The 19,033-nt window shown below is 40.8% G+C and overlaps 1 protein-coding gene across 1 annotated transcript in view; it reads left to right on the top strand.

The window, feature by feature from the left end:
* Window positions 1-19,033, top strand: part of NUFIP1 (nuclear FMR1 interacting protein 1) — a 51,132-nt gene that overhangs the window by 3,893 nt on the left and 28,206 nt on the right. Inside the window, exons 4-6 of the mRNA XM_080659510.1 lie at window positions 1,147-1,209; window positions 2,281-2,357; window positions 13,170-13,262. Coding sequence (XP_080515636.1) covers window positions 1,147-1,209; window positions 2,281-2,357; window positions 13,170-13,262 — 233 coding nt within the window. The remainder of the gene's footprint in view (window positions 1-1,146; window positions 1,210-2,280; window positions 2,358-13,169; window positions 13,263-19,033) is intronic.

Genomic DNA, 19,033 nt, shown 5'->3' with positions numbered 1-19,033 from the left:
TAGGTTTTTTTTAATTTTTTTATTGATTTCAGAGGAAGGGAAAGGGTGAGAGAGAGAGAGAAACATCAGTGATGGGAGATAATCATCGATTGGTTGCCTCCTGCATGTCCCCACTGGGGATCGAGCCTGCAACCCCATCATGTGGCCCAACCAGGAATTGAACCGTGACCTCTTGGTTCATAGGTTGATGCTCAACCGCTGAGTCATGTTAGCTAGGCTATCCTGAAATAATTTAACAAAATGGGTATTATTTGGTAGAAATTCTGTGCTTCTTTCCCTTAAAAGCTTATAGTTCATAGAAATGTTTGATGACCTGATAAATTGGGACAGTGACCCTGGGGATTCGCAGTTTGAGGGTGGAGAGCCCACTGCTTCAGGAAGAGGTAAGATGGCAGCAAAGAAGGAAGGTCTGGCAGCTGTCAGTATGTGTGGGAGCCTCTGCTTTGTAAGAGGGCTGGTTCTCCCCTCCAGTTGCTTGTGCACCTTTGTAAGTTCTTTTCCTTCTAAGGATGCCCTTGACCTTTTAATCACACTCTAATTTTCCATGGCCCATCACACTCTAAAGATGGTCTGGACCTTATTAAGTACTTAAAATTTTTTTTAACCAGAATATTTGAGAAGCAAAATTAAAGAGAAAGTTCTTAGTTTGGAAAAGATTCTCTTTGAGGTTATAGAAATGCCCCTACTTTTAGGAATAAAGTAAATAATATGTATTACTGTACTATATATACTTTGAAAATATCAGTCGTTTTAAAATATATTTTTATTGATTTCAGAGAGGAAAGGAGAGGGAGAGAAAGAGAGAAGCATCAATGATGAGAGAATCATTGATCGACTGCCTCCTGCACGCCCCCTACTGGGGATCGAGCCCACAACCTGGGCATGTGCCCTTGACTGGAATTGAACCTGGGACCTTTCAATCCACAGGCCAACACTCTATCCACTGAGTCAAACCAGCTAGGGCTGTCATTTCTTTTTAAATAACTGTTTTGAAGTGATCTTTGTTTTGCTATTGACATAACTATGAGTAACAACACCATATAGATGGGATAACTATGTAATATGACTAGAAGACATCTGTATATGTAGTAATGGGTATATTTAACATAGAAAACATTGAATAGTCTTTTTTGTTTACTCTTACAGTGTCCGGAAGTAGATTGCTCTTTTAGTGCACATGAGAAGATTGTCCAATTCCACTGGAGAAATGTAAGTTCTTGTGGTTTTATTTGTGTTTTTTCAATATGTGCTCTTTTCATTTCGTTGATCTGTTATCTTCACTAGCTCTTCATTTTACATAGCCTAAAAATAACTAATATTTATGCAGTACTTTGTAAGGCAATTTTATATCTATTAATTAATTTTATCCTCACAAACAACTATGTAAAGTAGATAAATATTGGCCCCATTTAAGAGATACAATAATGATTTGCCCAGGTCCTCAGAAACTGATTCTTGCATTTGAGTTTTTTAACTCCAAATTCTATAGTGGTTTTTCTACACCATGCTTCTTCAAATTATTTTGTGTATTCATTATTTCTTTAGCTACTTCCCTCAATTTTGGTTGTTAGGTCATTAATTTGGGTCTTTAATGTCAGTTGAAAAGTGGATGTATTTACGTTGTAACTAAAATTATGTTACTCCTTTTTTTCTTATCAATAGCACTTATCCTATATAATAAAACCCTAATATGCAAATTGACCGGACAGCACAACGACCGGTCACTATGACGTGCACTGACCACCAGGGGGCAGGCGCTCAATGCTTGAGCTGCTCCCTGGTGGTTAGTGCTCTCCCACAGGGGGAGCACCACTCAGCCAGAAGCTGGGCTCATGGCTGGTGAGCAGAAGCCTCTCCTGCTTCCATGGCAGCACTAAGGATTCCTTGGGGAATGTCCGCCTGCTGGCTTAGGAAGCCTCTCCTGCCTCCGTGGCAGCACTAAGGATTCCTTGGGGGATGTCCGCCTGCTGGTTTAGGCCCGCTCCACTAAGCTGGAAGGTAGACATCCCCCGAGGGGGTCCCAGACTGAGAGAGGGCGCAGACTGGGCTGAGGGACACCCTTCCCCCGCCTCCCTCCCCCCCCCCCCCCCCCCTGTGCATCCGGCCTCTAGTCTAAATATACAGGACATTTTTCTTTAAAGGAAAAGTCATAATAAGGTTGGATAAAATCCACTTAGTTTTAAATTTGGGGGTATAGAGTCTCCATTATCCCCATAATGTTAAGATTTGGTCTAAAGCATATATAAGCATCCTGATGTTCAGCAGGCTTTCTCCCCCTAGATGCATGCTCCTGGTATGAAGAAGATCAAGTTAGATACTCCAGAGGAGATTGCAAGATGGAGAGAAGAAAGAAGAAAGTGAGTAAAGAGTTTAGAACTAGTGAAATAACTTCCTTTTACTGTGGCAAGGTTGGGGGAGAAAAGAAATAACTTCCTTTTACTGTGGCAAGGCTGAGTACTTAAAAATAATGACATTGCTCAAGCTGCTGCTTCTAGAAAATTGTACCTTCTCTCTCTTTCAAGTTCTGCTCATTGCTTTAGCCCAGCTGAAATCCTGCCACTTTGGGGATAGTTTTCCTCATTTGTCTACAAGAATATCTTGCCTTTCTTTGAATAAGGTATCTGGTATCTGCTCTGCCTCTTAGCTTAGACATCCTATATTGTGCTCCTATTGATGAACTTTGCATATTTATCTTTTTAAAAAATGACTTATAGGCCCTAGCCGGTTTGGCTCAGTGGATAGAGCCTTGGCCTGCAGACTGGGGGGTTCCGGGTTTGATTCTGGTCAAGGACATATGCCCGGGTGCAGGCTAGGTCCCCAGTGGGGGGCATGCAGGAGGCGTCCAATCGATGATTCTCTCTCATCATTGGTGTTTCTATCTCTCCCCTCTTCCTTCCTCTCTGAAATCGATAAAAATAAAAATTTTTAAAAAAGACTTATAGGCTTTACAAATGTAAGAACTATCTTTTGCATGGTTGTTTATACCCCATGGTGCCGTAGATATAAAGCATCTTATAAATGTTGATATATATAAATGGAGCTTGGAAATATTTTTATGATGTGTATACTTCTATTTTGGTACTTATAAGTAAGTGGTTGGAGAAATCTTGCCAAGACTTTTTGTTGTCAATCTTCACCTGAGAATATTTTTTCCATTGATTTTTTAGAGAATGGCAAAGAGGGAGTAGGGAATGTGAGGCAGGGAGAGAGAGACAGAAAGAGACAGGAACATTGCTGTGAGAGACACATATCTATTGTTTGCCTCTTGCACGTGCCCCGATTGGCCAGGGATCAAATCTGCAACCCAGATATGTGCCCTTGACCGGAATCGAACCCATAATCCTTTGGTGCGAGGGGCCGACACTAACCACGGAGCAATATGTTAAATTCATGTTTTAAACTATACTTTCATTATTTTTAAAGAAAATGGGCAGAAGAGAGCCCATGAATTCATCTTGTTTGGAAGTATCTTACAGCTCACTTAGACACCATGATCAAAGCTCACCCTCTCCAGTTAAAAAAATGTATAGACAAGAAGTTATCGTTGAAGTTAAATGGTGGCAGACATGTCCAAGGAATACTGCGGGAATTTGATTCCTTTAGGAATCTTGTGATAGATTAATGTGTGGAGCTGGCAACAGAACAATATTGGAATGGTGGTAATACGAGGAAATGTTAGAAGCCTTGGAACGAGTATAAAGAAAGGCTCTTCACCAGAGAAATCAACTACTTCCACATGTTCCCTCTCCACAGCACTTGTTTTATTTACTACAATGTAAAACTCGAGTCCTGTCCATTTTCACATTGAACTTTTGTTAAACTTTCGTATTGGTCAAAAGAAAAAAATAGAAATTGGGCAGAAATGTGTTTATCTGAGTAATAATTATGGTTGTAAATTAGTAATATAACTAATACTAATTAAACTGCTGTGGTTTTGAACATTAAATTCTCACTACATTGGACAATCACTGAGACAAATCAAATTGATTGTATTTGAATGCAATACTTTCTAAAGTAGCTTTCCCCATAGGTGTGTGAACTATGCCCCCTTGTGGTGTTGTGCAACTAGTGCTTTAATGGGAAAAAAATACTGACTAGAGAAACTTAGGAATTTTAAGATGCAAACTAGCTTGGGTAGCATGTGTTTATATAAAGTCCCTGATAGAAGACTAATTTGACTTTCTAATGTTAGTGAAAAATCTCAGCAAACCTTGCATTTATGTTACATTATGCTATCTTTGAATATTTTCTTGACAATAGTTTATCTTGAAAATTAGAGGTAAACATTCAGTATTTGGAAAGGCAAAGATTTTACTATATATGGCCAAGGTCACTGGAAGTAGATAGGTGTAGACCAGCCATGGGCAAACTACGGCCCGCGGGCCGGATCCAGCCCGTTTGGCTGTTCTATCCGGCCCGTGGAGCCGAAAGAGCAGAGGGTTCTCTTGCTCTCCCCTCCGCTCCTTTACTTTGAATTTATATTAGTTCACACAAACACTCCATCCATGCTTTTGTTCCGGCCCTCCGGTCAAGTTTAAGAACCCATTGTGGCCCTCGAGTCAAAAAGTTTGCCCACCCCTGGTGTAGACTCTTACCTTGAATACTCTCACTCATGAGATGTAGGATAAATATATATGATGTGCCCATGAGACCATAGACATCTGGAGCATTTTTAAATTTAATCATATAGGGATAATAATGACTGGTCAAGGGATACTTGGAGTCTCTGGAAGGCAGGCCATCAATTCATTTTGAAAGGCTTCTTGTAAGAGGGCTAGTGCCTGCCCACTCCTCTCCATTTATTTTAAGGTATGTTATACATACAGTGAAATTCACCTCTTCAATGCATAGTTCTGACAAATGTGTGTATCTGTGTAATCACCACAGTGAAGATGAAGTGTAGTATTCTGTCACCCCAAAACATTCCCTCTTCACCTTTGTGGTTGACTTCTCCACCAACCTTCAGTCCCTGGCTACCACTGATCTGTTTTCTGTTCTTATTTGTATTTTTGCAGAACATTATACTATAAATGACTATAAATGTGGTCCGTCCAGCCTGGCCCCAATTGGGGTGGATTGGGGCTGGGCCTATCGGGAGGAGGAGATGGCGGGAGGTTGGCTGGCCGGATGGCCTGCCCGCCCCGCCTGGGGTTGGATCAGGGCCGGGCCGGCTGGGGGAAGGGGCTGCAGGCGATTGGCTGACGGGCCCTGCCCCCGATTGGAGTTGGGGGGTCGATTGGGGGTGGGGCTGGCCATGGGGAGGGGCTGTGGGTGGGGGGCCGGCCAGCCCCACCCCCAAATGGGGTAAGGGGTACCAACCGGGGGGCCAGCGGCCTGAGGGAGGGGCAATGGGTGGTTGGCCAGCCGTCCCTGCCCCTGATTGGGTGGGGGGGCCGATCTGGGGTGGGGTCAGGCAGGGGGAGGGGCTGCAGGAGGTTGGTGGGCCGGCCCCGCCTCCTATTGGAGTGGAGGGTGTGATCAGGGGCGGGCTGGCCAGCGGGGAGGGGCTTCGGGTCTATCATGGTGGGGCGGGCTGATCGGGGATGGGGCTGCCCTGGGGGAAGGAAGGGGATGTTTGGCCCTAGCCCACTCTTGATCATGGTGGGAGTGTTCGATCAGGAGCAGGCAGGCTGTGGGGAGGGGCTGCAAGGTTGGCCAGCCGGCCCCACCCCCTGATCGGGCTGGTTGGCTAGTCACAGTGGGCGTCATAGCGACTGGTCGTTATGGCCGTTATGGTCACTGGCTTTTTATATATATAATAAAAGCATATATATAGATAAAAGCATACTGTCTGTAGCTTTTGAATTTGTCTTTTTCACTTAGCACAGTGCATTTGAGGTTCATTTCTGTTGTTGCATGTAGCAGTAGGTAATTCCTTTCTATCGCTATTATTCTGTCCCATATGGGTGTCACATATATGAATATACCACAGTTTGTTCATCCATTTCCCAGTTGAGGAACATTTGGGACATTTCCAGTATTTTTTTTTTAAAATATATTTTTATTGATTTCAGAGAGGAGGGAAAGAAAGAGAGAGATAGAAACATCAATGATGAGAGAGAATCACTGATTGGTTGCCTCCTACACGCCCCCCACTGGGGACTAAGCCCGAAACCCGGGCATGTGCCCTTGACCAGAATCGAACCCGGGACCCTTTAGTCCGCAGGCCGATGCTCTATCCACTGAGCCAAACTGGCTAGGGCAACATTTCTAGTATTTGATGATTATGAATAAAGCTTTCACACACTGCTGTTCAGGCTTTTGTTTAGAACATGGGTGTTTATTTGACTTAGGTAAATACCTAGGAGTTGTATTGGTTGGTCATATGATAAGCATGTTTAATTTTATAAGAAACTGCCAAAGCTTTTAGGAGGTGAGGTTTAAAATCAAGATATGCCTAATTGGGCATGGAAAGCATTCACATTACATAGGATGGCTAGGATGCAGTGGTGCTTGTATCAGTTAAGATTTTGCTCCAATAAATGGAACAGCAACCTTACTACTGTGGCTTAGCACAAAGAGGTTTATTTTCCCCAAGTATAAAAGGTCCAGAGCTACTGTTGCTGCTCAGCAGCACCATTAGGCACAGGCTCTTTCTTGTTACTCCTTAGTAGATGGTTTCATTTCATGTCCCCCAGGAATTTCCGCATATCCAAATATTAAGCCCACATTCTAGGCAGAAAGAAGAGAAAAAGGAGGAGAAACCAAGATGGCGGCATAGGTAAACACCTAAACTGCTGCCTCGCACAACAATTTCAAAACTACAACTAAAAGACAAAACAGACATCATCCAGAACCACAGGAAGGCTGGCTGAGTGGAGATTCTGCAACTAGAAGGAAAGAGAAAAGCACACTGAGACTCAGAGGAGCTGCAGGAGGCAGAGGTACTGAGATGCACGCGTGCGGCACATGGAGAGGACTGGCAACTGAGTGTGCGGCTGGCTTTCTCAATCGGGAGGGAGACAAAAGCTCCCTACTGCGCTGAACTCCAGTTCTGGGCGAGACTCTGGGGACCCAGATTCATATGGAGTGAAACTGGACTGTCAGGAAAGAGAAAAGCACACTGAGACTCAGAGGAACTGCGGAAGGCAGAGGTATCGAGGCGCACGCATGCGGAGAGGGCGGGCAACTGAGTGCACGGCTGGCTTTCTCAAGCAGGAGGGAGACAAAAGCTCCTGACTGCACTGAACTCCAGTTCTGGGCGAGACTCTGGGAACCCAGACTCATTCGGGGAGAAACTGGACTGTCTGGCAGCGGGCGGAACTCAAGGGCGACTTTCTCTCAGAGGTGCCTGCAGCGATTACCACGGGACACTGAGACACAGGGGCCTATTAGGGCAGGGCTGACAGGAAGCCAATGCTGTCTGCTCTTCCCTGAGACTCCGCCCCATCCAAGCTGAGCACAGAGGCTTTTGCAAGTCTTGTCCCATAAGGGTGTCTCCAGCACAGAAGTTGTCTTAGCATAGACACAGCTGATCCTCACAGCCATTTGGCCTGGAGGTCAATTCCTCCCAATGATACTAACAACAATCAAGGCTTAACTACAACAAGACTGTGCACACAGCCCACAAAGGGGTGCACCAAGAGTGTCCACCTCAGGTAACTGGGGAGGCTGAGCCACTGGGCCCTATAGGACATCTAGCACACAAAGCCACTCTATCAACTCAGGGAAGCAGCCAAAATGCAGAGAGACAAAGACACAGATCACAAATGAAAGAAATGGAGGAAAGCAAACGACTGGATATAGAGTTCAAAACCACAGTTACAAGGTTTTTCAAGAATTTTCTAGAAAAGGCCGATAAATTTAGTGAGACCCTCAAGGATATGAAAAAGGACCAACTAGAAATTAAGCATACACTGACTGAAATAAAAAATATTATACAGAGATCTAACGGCAGACTAGAGAATTGCAAGAATCAAGTCAAAGATTTGAAATACAAAGAAGCAAAAAACACTCAACTGGAAAAGCAAAAAGAAAAAAGAATCCAAAAATATGAAGATAGTGTAAGGAGCCTCTGGGACAACTTCAAGCATACCAACATCCGAATTAAGGGGGTGCCAGAAGAAGAGAGCAAGATACTGAAAACCTATTTGAAAAAACAGCGCAGAGAACCCCCAAACAAGAGGAATCCAAAGAGCACCACACCAAGACACATCATAATTAAAATGCCAAGAGCAAAAGACAAAGAGAGAATATTAAAAGCAGCAAGAGAAAAACAGTTACCTACAAGGGAGCACCCATACGACTGTCAGCTGATTTCTCAACAGAAACTATGCAAGCCAGATGGGAGTGGCAAGAAATATTCAAAGTGATGAATAGCAAGAACCTACAACCAAGATTACCCAGCAAAGCTATTATTCAGAATTGAAGGGTAATAAAGAGCTTCACAGATGAGAAAAAGCTAAAGGAGTTCATCACCACCAAACCAGTATTATATGAAATGCTGAAAGGTATTCTTTAAGAAGAGGAAGAGAAAAGTAAAGATAAAAATTATGAACACCAAATACATATCTATCAACAAGTGAATCTAAAAATCAAGTGAATTAAAAATCTGAGGAACAGAATAAACTAGTGAATATAATAGAATCAGGGGCATAGAAAGGGAGTGGACTGACAATTCTCTGGGGGAAAGGGGTGTGGGGGTGCAGGAAGAGACTGGACAAAAATTGTACACCTATGGATGAGGACAGTGGCGGGGGGCGGGGTAAGGGCAGAGGGTGGGGTGGGAACCGGGTGGAGGGGAGCTATGGGGGAAAAAAGAGGAACAATTGTAATAATCTGAACAATAAAGGTTTATTAAATTGAAAAAAAAGAGGAAAAAGGCAAAAAGCACCCATAGTCGAGGTTGCCCCTATTCATTAGGAAAGCAGTAGCTTTGTTTTTAGCTCCTACCAGGAGACTTTCATGTGGCTCTCATTGAAGTAGGTTGCTTGGCCACCTTTAGTGACAGCAAAGTTGATGAAATATCCCCAAACAAAATTGTTAAGGAAAGGGGAGAAGATGGAGTAGCATTTGCCTAAGTGCTTGGTGGGATTATTGAATTTTAAAACTCTTAAGTGGTACTTGAAAGCAGCTCCATTCTGAATAAATGATAGATGAGCAAGTGTTTAGTATGCTTATTGACGATTCTTTTTGTGTAGGATAGGTGGGGGCAGAGGGGAGAGAGTCTAGTTGTAGTTTCTAGAATGTAATCTAAGTGTACTTTATTAATAAAATGTATGATAAACATTTCTTTTGGCATATTTGATAGATTTCTCAAAAAAACACTAATATTCTCTCCACTAGCAGTTTTTTAAAAACCTATTATGAAAATACATTTATTTTTAAAATTTATATTACCCTCAATTTAAAAAAATGTTATTTGAACTCCTAAAAAGAGTACATTTCACATTAATAGTGCACAATAGTCCTTACGACTTGAATTTTATCTTTCTTGTGAGAGCTACATTCTTTCTGAGGAAGCCATTGTATTTTTTTTTTAAATATATTTTATTGATATTTTACAGAGAGGAAGGGAGAGGGATAGAGAGCTAGAAACATCGATGAGAGAGAAGCATCGATCATCTGCCTCCTGCACACCTCCCACTGGGGATGTGCCCGCAACCAAGGTACATGCCCTTGACCGGAATCGAACCCGGGACCCTTCAGTCCACAGACGCTCTATCCACCGAGCCAAACCGGTTTCGGCGCCATTGTATTTTTTGACGGGCAGGAAAGAAAGACCACTTTCCACAACTAACCTGCAAAAAAAGCCATAAACCAGTTCTTTGTGTGTTGTTTTTTTTTAATTGATTTCAGAGAGGAGGGAGTGGGAGAGAGAGATAGAAACATCAATGATGATGAGAATCATTGATCGGCTGCCTCCTGCAAGCTCCCTACTGGGGATCGAGTCCACAACCCAGGCATGTGCACTTGACCGGAATTGAACCTGGGACCCTTCTGTCCACAGGCCGACACTCTGTCTTTTGAGCCAAACAGGCCTGGGCAGTTCTTAATTCCTGACCTATGAAGTAGAAATGCTGTGTGACTTGGCATTAGAGAAAATGAATGGTAGAGGTTTATCTCTTAAGCCTTTGTTTTAGAAACATTGAGACATGTTTTATAGCAGATGGGTGTCCACTAGGTGGCGTAGTTTTGTGACATTTATTTCAGTAGTTGCTGTAGGTCAGGAAATCCTTTGAAATTGTGTCCCCAATTATTTCAGAATTCCAACAGAGGGAGTCTGCTCCTAAAGAATGCTACATTTTTTTGAAGTTCAGAAAGACTTTGAAATAAAAATATAGTTGTAGGGCTTGTGTTGAAGCAGTTGTGGGTCAGTGAGAGTAAAGAGGAATTGTGTTTTTATAGAGAACAGGATTAGGGGAGAAGTCACTTAAGTGGGTGGTGATTTGGGGATAAGGAAAAGAGAGCATAATGTAACCAGAATGATATATGCTAAAGTTATGGTTGGCACAGTTCTGCCCATTTATTGACTCTAGTGCTTAAGGATTGTCACTGGAGGTGTAAAGAGAAGGTAAAGAGGTGGGATGAAATGAAATAGGAAGAAGAGTGAAAAAGGGCTTATGGTTTCAGGGCCAGTTCCTCTTGGGGTATTGGGGAAAGATGGAAGTACAGGAAGAAAAGAGATTTTAGCAGATAAAAATAGAGAAGCCAACTGTGAAAATATCACTTATTCCAGTGTTTATAACTTCGTAATATCCATTCTTTAACAGGAGATACTGGGCTAAGTTTTATCTGTATGTGATTGTGCAGTGTAAGACAGTTTGTGATTTTTTTCAACAGAGTTTGAATTGGTTAATTCAGTTGTAATACTTAGAAACCTGACCTGTGACCTTCATCAAAGCTCCAGGCTTATCTTTATTCTTACATCTCAGTATTACGTTGCAGGAGGGGCTTCCTGATTGTTGTGTGTGTAACACTGTCTTATATTTCTGTATCCCTGTTTTGGGATAATTTGTTTCATTTCATCCCACCTCTTTACCTTCTCTTTACACCTCCAGTGACAATCCTTAAGCACTAGAGTCAATAAATGGGCAAAACTGTGCCAACCATACTTGAATATGCCAGAAAGAGAAAGTGAGCTTTTTAAAAAGACTACCACCAAAGGAGTTTCCACAATTTCTAGATGTCTTATATAAGGAATTCATTTCACTATCTCACCTAAACCACTTGCTATAACAAACATTTACATTCTTTGTTATTGAGAATCTCTTAAGTAGCATTGGCTTGTGTGTATATGGTACACTCGAGTACCAAATCTTATTGTTTAGCATATGGCCTAACATGTTAAGGGTCTGCAATACTCAGAAGAAAAATCTTGAGGAAACATAAGTAGTATGAATAAGTGAATTTCAGAGATATGAAGGGTGTTGAGTAGCTATGAGTTGCATGCCTAGACACTGGGGCCTGTGAAAGTCATCACCTTTTTTCTCATTGTTTCTGCTTTTGTATATTCTGTCTTCAGATTGAGAAAAGCTACCATCCTGAGATTGTTTATTGTCGCATCTCTTCCTCTTTTAAAAGCTGCAAATAATTCCAGTTCTTTTCATCTTTCTTCAGAGGTTTTATTTTTTATCCTGCTAATCATCTTTGAGTCTCTTCTGAATCCCTTCCAAGTTTTATTTTTTCCTCAACCCTCCTTTTCAGTTTAGAAATACGAAACTGGACACAGTGCTGGGAGTTTCTAACCACTTTGGGGTATCGTGAGAGGAAGATTTCACACTTGAACATGTGCCAGAGGCCATTTCACATAACCTTAGATTATGTTTGCTTTCCAAAAGTGTAGTCTTATGGTAATGACTGCTGTCAGATTTTTATCTCATGACCTTGATCTTTTCTTCTTATGTTTATTTATAGCTTGTGTATTCATCATCTTTTATTTATGGAGTTTATTTTTCTTAGCTGAATAGATTGCTTTGCACTGTCCTCATTGAAATTCATTGCCTTTTTTTCTGATTACTTTATCATTTAATGTAATTTCAATTCCTATCTTCCAATGTGGCCAAACAATAGGCTTCATATTGTCTGTGTTATTTAAGTCAGTGATGCAGGTTTTAACAAAAAGTAAATAAGAAAGGAAGAGGTAGAAACAATGGCAGAATAAGATTTGTTGATGTTTCTTAAAATTCTCTAATAAGCAGCTTGGCTGAGTGGTAGAGATCTGTTTGTGTTTTCCTCCTGTGCTTTTTATACTTCTAAGATCTACTCTCCTACACAACTGTGCCAAGGAACAAAGAAAGTTTTGTCAGAGCATTCTATCTTGCACACTGCTGTCGAACTTAATCTTAATCACTGCCTTGTACATTTCTCTCCCTGTTCATAACTTGCAGTGGCTCCCCATCTCCACTGAATTAAATACAAACTTTCTAGTCTTCCATTGAAGGCACGTTGTGGCCTCAGCCTCTCTATCTCGTCTGATTGCATGTAACTATGTTTCATACAGAATGAACTACTTGTCATTCCCTGGATCTCTCTCACACTTTCTGAGGCCTTGGTTTGTCTGCATTGTTTGCTCTGCTTAGAACACTCGAAAGCTTTTCTTTTTGATTTGTCGATTAATACCATTTAAGACCAATTTCTTTCATGTTCTTTTCTTTCTGGATTTCTCTAGCTCAATATGATCTTTTCTTCCACCCTCCAATCTTTATATTCTTTGGGGGTAATTACTATATTTTGCCCTTTGTTAAAGCTGTTTGTGTGCTTTTCTTATCCTGCCTGGTGGACTAATCTTTTTTGAGAACTGTGTCTTCCTCATCATGATAACTTTGAATGTAGCTACTATGTATTTGCATAAGTAATTACATACTTATTTTTTTTCTACAGGTACGTACACACTAAATAGTTGAATTGGACCAGTTTGAGCACATTGTGTGATATATTTGATTTAAATTCTAGTGTAAAGCTCCTTACTACACAGACTGGTAACAAAAATTGTGGACGCACAGTTGGTCTACACTTTCAGTAGCATTGTTATAGTCGACTTTTTTCCCCTTAAAAAGGTTCTAGAAGGAATTAAAGGTTTATATAAATTTTATATGAAGGTTTATATAAATTATCATTTATCGTGTTAGTCATTAAACCAAGGTTGATAAATATAGCAATTGCTTGATTATGTACTTACAGTTGTTTTCTAAAAGTCCTTTTATAATTTTTTTAACTTTACTTTGTAGAAACTACCCAACTCTGGCCAATATTGAAAGGAAGAAGAAGTTAAAACTTGAAAAGGAAAAGATAGGTGCAGTATTAACAACAACACAGTTTGGGTAAGTTCCTTAATATTGCATGCATTCTCACTGCTTATTTTAAACAATTACACTTATAAATAAAAAAAAGAAAATATTCCAAAATCTTAAAATCTCTACACTCCCAATTCTGAAATATTTGCTTTTGTACTCATTTGCTTAAAAATTTTTTAAAATAATAATTGCCCTATATTTGTATGGTTTTCAGAAAGATTTATAATTAACTAGAGGCCCGGTGCATGAAATTCGTGCACGGGGAGGGGTGGTCCCTCAGCCCAGCCTGCACCCTCTCCAATCTGGGACATCCCTCTCACATCCAGGACTGCTGGCTCCCAATAGCTCGCCTGCCTGCCTTCCTGATTGCCCCTAACCGCTTCTGCCTGCCAGCCTGATCACCCCCTAACCACTCCCTTGCCAGCCTGATTGATGCCTAACTGCTCCCCTGCCAGCCTGATTGCCCCTAACTGCCCTCCCCTGAAGGCCTGGTCACCCCCAACTGCCCTCCCCTGAAGGCCTGCCCCCCCCCCAACTGCTCTCCCCTGCAGGCCTGGGTCCCCCCCAACTGCCCTTCCCTGCAGGCCCGGTCGCCCCCAACTTCCCTCCTCTGCCGGCATGGTCACCCCTAACTTCCCTCCCCTGCAGGCTTGATCGCCCCCAACTGCCCTCCCTTGCAGGCCTGGTCCCTCCCAACTGCCCTCCCCTGCTGGCCTGATCGCCCACAACTGCCCTCCCTTGCAGGCCTGGTCCCTCCCAACTGCCCTCCCCTGCTGGCCATCTTGTGGCGGCCATCTGGTGTCCTCATGGGGCAGCCATCTTGTGTGTTGGAGTGATGGTCAATCTGCATATTACTCTTTTATTAGATAGGATAAGCCTTTTCTGTCTTTGTCTCCCAGCTAAACAGTTCTCCTTCCCAAAGACAATCCATTTTGTCCTTTCACAGATATCCCATATGTATATGTATACAGCACATAGATAGTAATCTTTTTTCTTTTTTCACACTATGCTACATCTTGGTTTTTAGCCAAATAATATACTTGTAGATTGTCCCATATTAATATATAACAGGTCTCCTCATTCTTTAAGGATGTGTAGGAAGCGTAAAGATATCCCACAGGGTCTTTTTTTGGTAACTATTGACAGACATTTAAATTCTTACTAATCTTTTACTAATAAAAAGTTGCCATTATTGCTCTATACATACGTTTTACACATGTGCAGGTATTTCTGAGGATGGATTCCTAGAAGTGGATTTGCTGTCAAAAGATATGTGTATTTGTAATACTGATAACTAACTGCCAAATATCTATCATAGAAGCTGTTCTAATTTACTCTTCTACCAGTAATGTATGAGACACCCTATTTTCACTCTCCCTCACCTTCATAGATTTTTTTTCAGAATTTTTTTCATTTTATTTTTTAGTGAAATATATTTTTAATATAAGCAAAATATACAAATCTTATATGTACAACTTGATAGATTAGTATACACACATACACAAACAACTCTACACCTAATAATGCATTTAGGCAATTTTGTCATTGTGTGAACATTTTAAAGTGTATTTATGCAAAGTTGGAAGTATAGTATTGCGTACTGCACACCTAGGCTATATGCTATAGCTTATTGCTCCTTGGCTACAAACCTGTATTAAATACCAGTTGTTAACACAATGTTAAGTATTTTATGTCTAAACATAGTAAAGGTATAGAAAAATACTGTATAAAAGATAAAAAATGGTATACCTGTATAGGGCACTTACTATGAGTGGAGCTTGCTGGACTGGAAGTTGCTCTGTGTGAGTCAGTGAGTGAGTGATGAGTGAATGAAAGCCTAGAGCATTACTGTACACTACTGTATACTTTATAAATTTATAATGTTTATAAAATGAAATTTATAAAACATGAGATTAAATCAAGCACAAGAGAAAATGATCAGTCAATAGATGCAATAAACATGGTATGTATAAGGCTCTACTAATGTAACTCAGTATACTGTTTTACAGCAAACTTTTTTTGTAAGTAGAGAGAGTGTTCTAAAATAACAATAAAAAGTATAGTATAGTAAAAAAAAGCCAGTGTCATTTTTTACCATTATTCTTTTTTATGTGTAATTTCAAAATTACTTTGTGAGGTTCATTTATATTGTGTGTAGCTATAAATTGTTTATTTTTATGGCTGTGTAAAACTCAGTTGTGAGAATATATGTCTTCTCACTGTTGGACATTTGGGTTGTCTCCAGTTTGGGCTTTATGACTAAAGCTGCTATGAACATTCTTTTATTTGTTTTGTTGATGTTAGAACTTATCACATATCCTATATAATAAAAGGCTAATATGCAAATCGACCGAACAGCAGAACGACTGGTCACTATGACGTGCACTGACCACCAGGGGGCAGATGCTCAATGCAGGAGCTGTCCCCTGGTGGTCAGTGCGCTCTCACAGGGGGAGCACCACTCAGCCAGAAGCCGAGCTCACAGCTGGCAAGCGCAGCGGTGGGGCGGAGCCTCTTCTGCCTCTGCGGCAGTGCTAAGGATGTCTGACTGCTGGCTTAGGCCCGCTCCCTGTGGAGAGCGGGCCTAAGCCAGCAGTCGGACATCCCCCAAGGGCTCCTGGACCGCGAGAGGGCACAGGCTAGGCTGAGGGACCACCCCCAAGTGCACGAAATTCATGCAAGATTAGGCCTCCCTTCTCCCTGGCTGCCGGCACCAGCTTCCCTTGCAGCCCCAGCTTCGTCTGGAAGGACATCCGGTCTAATTAACATACTATGCTTTTATTATTATAGGTAAGTATAGGCCATATGTGTGCGTATGTGTATTTGTATATCAGATATACAATGCACATATATACATATACTAGGTTATAAGGCATTCATGCATTTAGCTTTAATAGATAGAGCCAAATAGTTTTCCAAAATGGTTGTACCAGTTTACACTCCTGTTGACTACATCTAATTGCTCTGTATCCTGGTCAGTGCTTAGTACTGTTACACCTTTTCGTGTATTACCATTTCCTCATGACTAATGATGTCAGACACCTTCTGATATTCTTATTGGCTATTTTTGTATTTTCTTGTGATACACTATTTCAAGTCTTTTTCCAGTTTTTAATTGGCTTGCTTTTCTTGATTTGTAGGAATTATTTACTTAATTACAATCCTATTTGGAGTAGAGTATATGTATTGCCATGTAATCTCACAGTTTGTGTCTTGCCCTTTTCTCTCTTAATGGGTGTCTTTAAAAAAAAAAAAAAAAAAAAATATATATATATATATATATATATATATATATATATATAGTAGTTGCCTAGCCAACAAGGCTTCAGTGGACCATCGACCTATGAACCAGGAGGTCACAGTTTGATTCCCGGTCCCCTGAGTTGTGGGCTCAGTCCCTAGTATGGGGCATGCAAGAGGAGCCAAGCAATGATTCTGTCATCACTGATGTTTCTCTCTTCTCTCCCCCCCTCTCCTTTCCTCTCTGAAATCAATAAAAATATATTTTAAAAAATACAGTTGTCAGTTGCTCAGACATCTGAGGATAGCTGTGGTGCAGTTAGACATATCTGCTGATCTTGACAAGGCTCAGTCACAGGTGGGTGTTGATTATCTGATGGCTGATCTAACCTGGCTGATGACTGGGATGCCTAAATCCGGGGTGAGGGACGTCCTGTCCGAGGGCTGGATGAGGCCCGTGAAATCATTTGGTCTGGCCCTGCCAATGCATTAGGGGGTGAGTTAATTAAATGTTTGCCCAAATATAGCAGGATAATTTTTTAAGTTGATAATTTTGTATGGCCTATGAATGATGTTATAAATATCCAAATAGCCCTGGCAGAAAAAAGATTGCCCACCGCTGGAATGGTTACCATTAGTTTTACTGTTTTAATTCTGTAAAACATTTATAGAAAAAATATCATTCTTAGAAAAATCTCCCAGCAACTAGAAAATGAGGGAACACTTTGCAGCTTGTTTAAAGAGGTCAGTATAATCTTGATATCCAAACCTAGTATTACAATAAAGTGAAATTACAAGCAAATATCTTTTAAGTGGAGGCACGAAAATCCTTTTAAAAATGTTAGCAGTCCTACTAGCTGGTTTTCCTCAGTGGTTAGAGCATCGGCCTGTGGACTGAAGGGTCTTGGGTTCCATTCCAGTCAAGGGCATGCACTTTACCTTGGTTGCAGGCTTGATCCCTGGCCCTGGTTGTGGCATGTGCATGAGGCAACCAATGGATGTGTCTCTCTCACATCTGTATTTCTCTCTCTCTGTCTCTCCCCCTCCCTTTCATTCTCTCTAGAGAAGTCAATGGGAAAAAATATCCTTGGGACAGGATTAACGACAACAACAAAAAAATGTTAGCAAATCAATCTGGCAGTATGAGAAAAGGATATACATCATTGCCAAATGGGATTTATTCCAGGAGCAAGATTAGATTTGGTGTTTGAAAATCAAATGTTCTTCACTACATTATCAGAATGAGGGAGTAAAATAATGGGATTATCTTAATAAAAGAAGAAAAGGATTTATATAGTTTAACCTCTATTCCTGAAAAAGAAACTAAACAAACAAGAATAAGAGATAATTTCCTTAGTCTAATAAAGGATAGCTACAAACAACCTACAGCCAAATCATACTTATTAGTGAAATACTGATCATTTTCCCCCTGAGGTTGGGAACAAGACAAGGATATCCATCTGCTGCTACCACTTTTATTCAGCATTAGATTGGAGATCCCAGGCAGTGTAATAAAGCAGGAAAAAATAGTACATATAAAATTTGAAAAGAAAGAAGTAAAACTCAATTTTTAGAGTTGACATGATTGTATATGTAAAAAAATCCAAACAAATCTGCAATTAGAGTTAATAAGTGACTTTAGCAAGGGTGCCAAATACATATAAGTATTTTAAAAAATCAGTATATTAGTAAAAATAATATATTCTGTATATTAGCAATAGAATTTAGAAAATGAAATTTTAAAAGATACTGTTTACAGTAGCATCAAAATATATACCTAAGACTACATCTGACAAGAGATTTTCAAACTTCTATAATGAAAACTATAAAACATTGCTCAGAAAAATTAAAGTCCTAAATAAATGGAGGGAATATATAATGTTCATGGACTGGAAGACTCAATATGATTATATCAATTCTCCTTAAATTGCTCCTAATAAAAATCCTAGCAAGATGGATTTTTTTTTTTTTTTGGAAGGGTATTGGTGATAGGATGGTGAAGGAAGGCAGAACTGATAAACGTTAAAATTTATGTGAAAATGCAAAAGTTTTAGAATAGCTAGGAAAGTTAAGTGATAAAGATAGTGTAGTGTTGGCTAATACCACATCTATGTATAAACAATCACCTGACTATGACAAAGGTACTGTATGATGCCATGGAAAAAGGATAGTGGTTGTGTGTGTGTGTGTTTTGTTTTTGTTACTCTTCACCCGAGGATATTTTTTCCATTGGTTTTTTAGAGAGAGTGGAAGAGAGAGAGAGGAGGTGGCTGGGAGGGGGAGGTAGGGAGGGAAAGGTGTATGAGACACATCAGTTGATTGCCTTCTACAGGAGCCCACCTAGGGCAAATCCTGTGGTGCACAGGCTGACGCTCTAACCACTGAGCACACCAGCTAGGGCAAGGAGAGTGTGTTTTAACCTTTTCCTTTATATATATATATATTTTATTGGTTTCAGAGTGGAAGGGAGAGGGAGAGAGAGAGATAGAAACATCAATGATGAGAGAGAATCATTGATTGGCTGCCTCTTGCACGCCCCCTATTGGGGATCGAGCCCG

The sequence above is a fragment of the Plecotus auritus genome (assembly GCF_963455305.1).
Source record: "Plecotus auritus genome assembly, chromosome: 3".
Classification (NCBI taxonomy): Eukaryota; Metazoa; Chordata; class Mammalia; order Chiroptera; family Vespertilionidae; genus Plecotus; species Plecotus auritus.
Note: the sequence above shows the minus strand (reverse complement) of the source record. Positions and strands in the feature narration are given on the sequence as shown.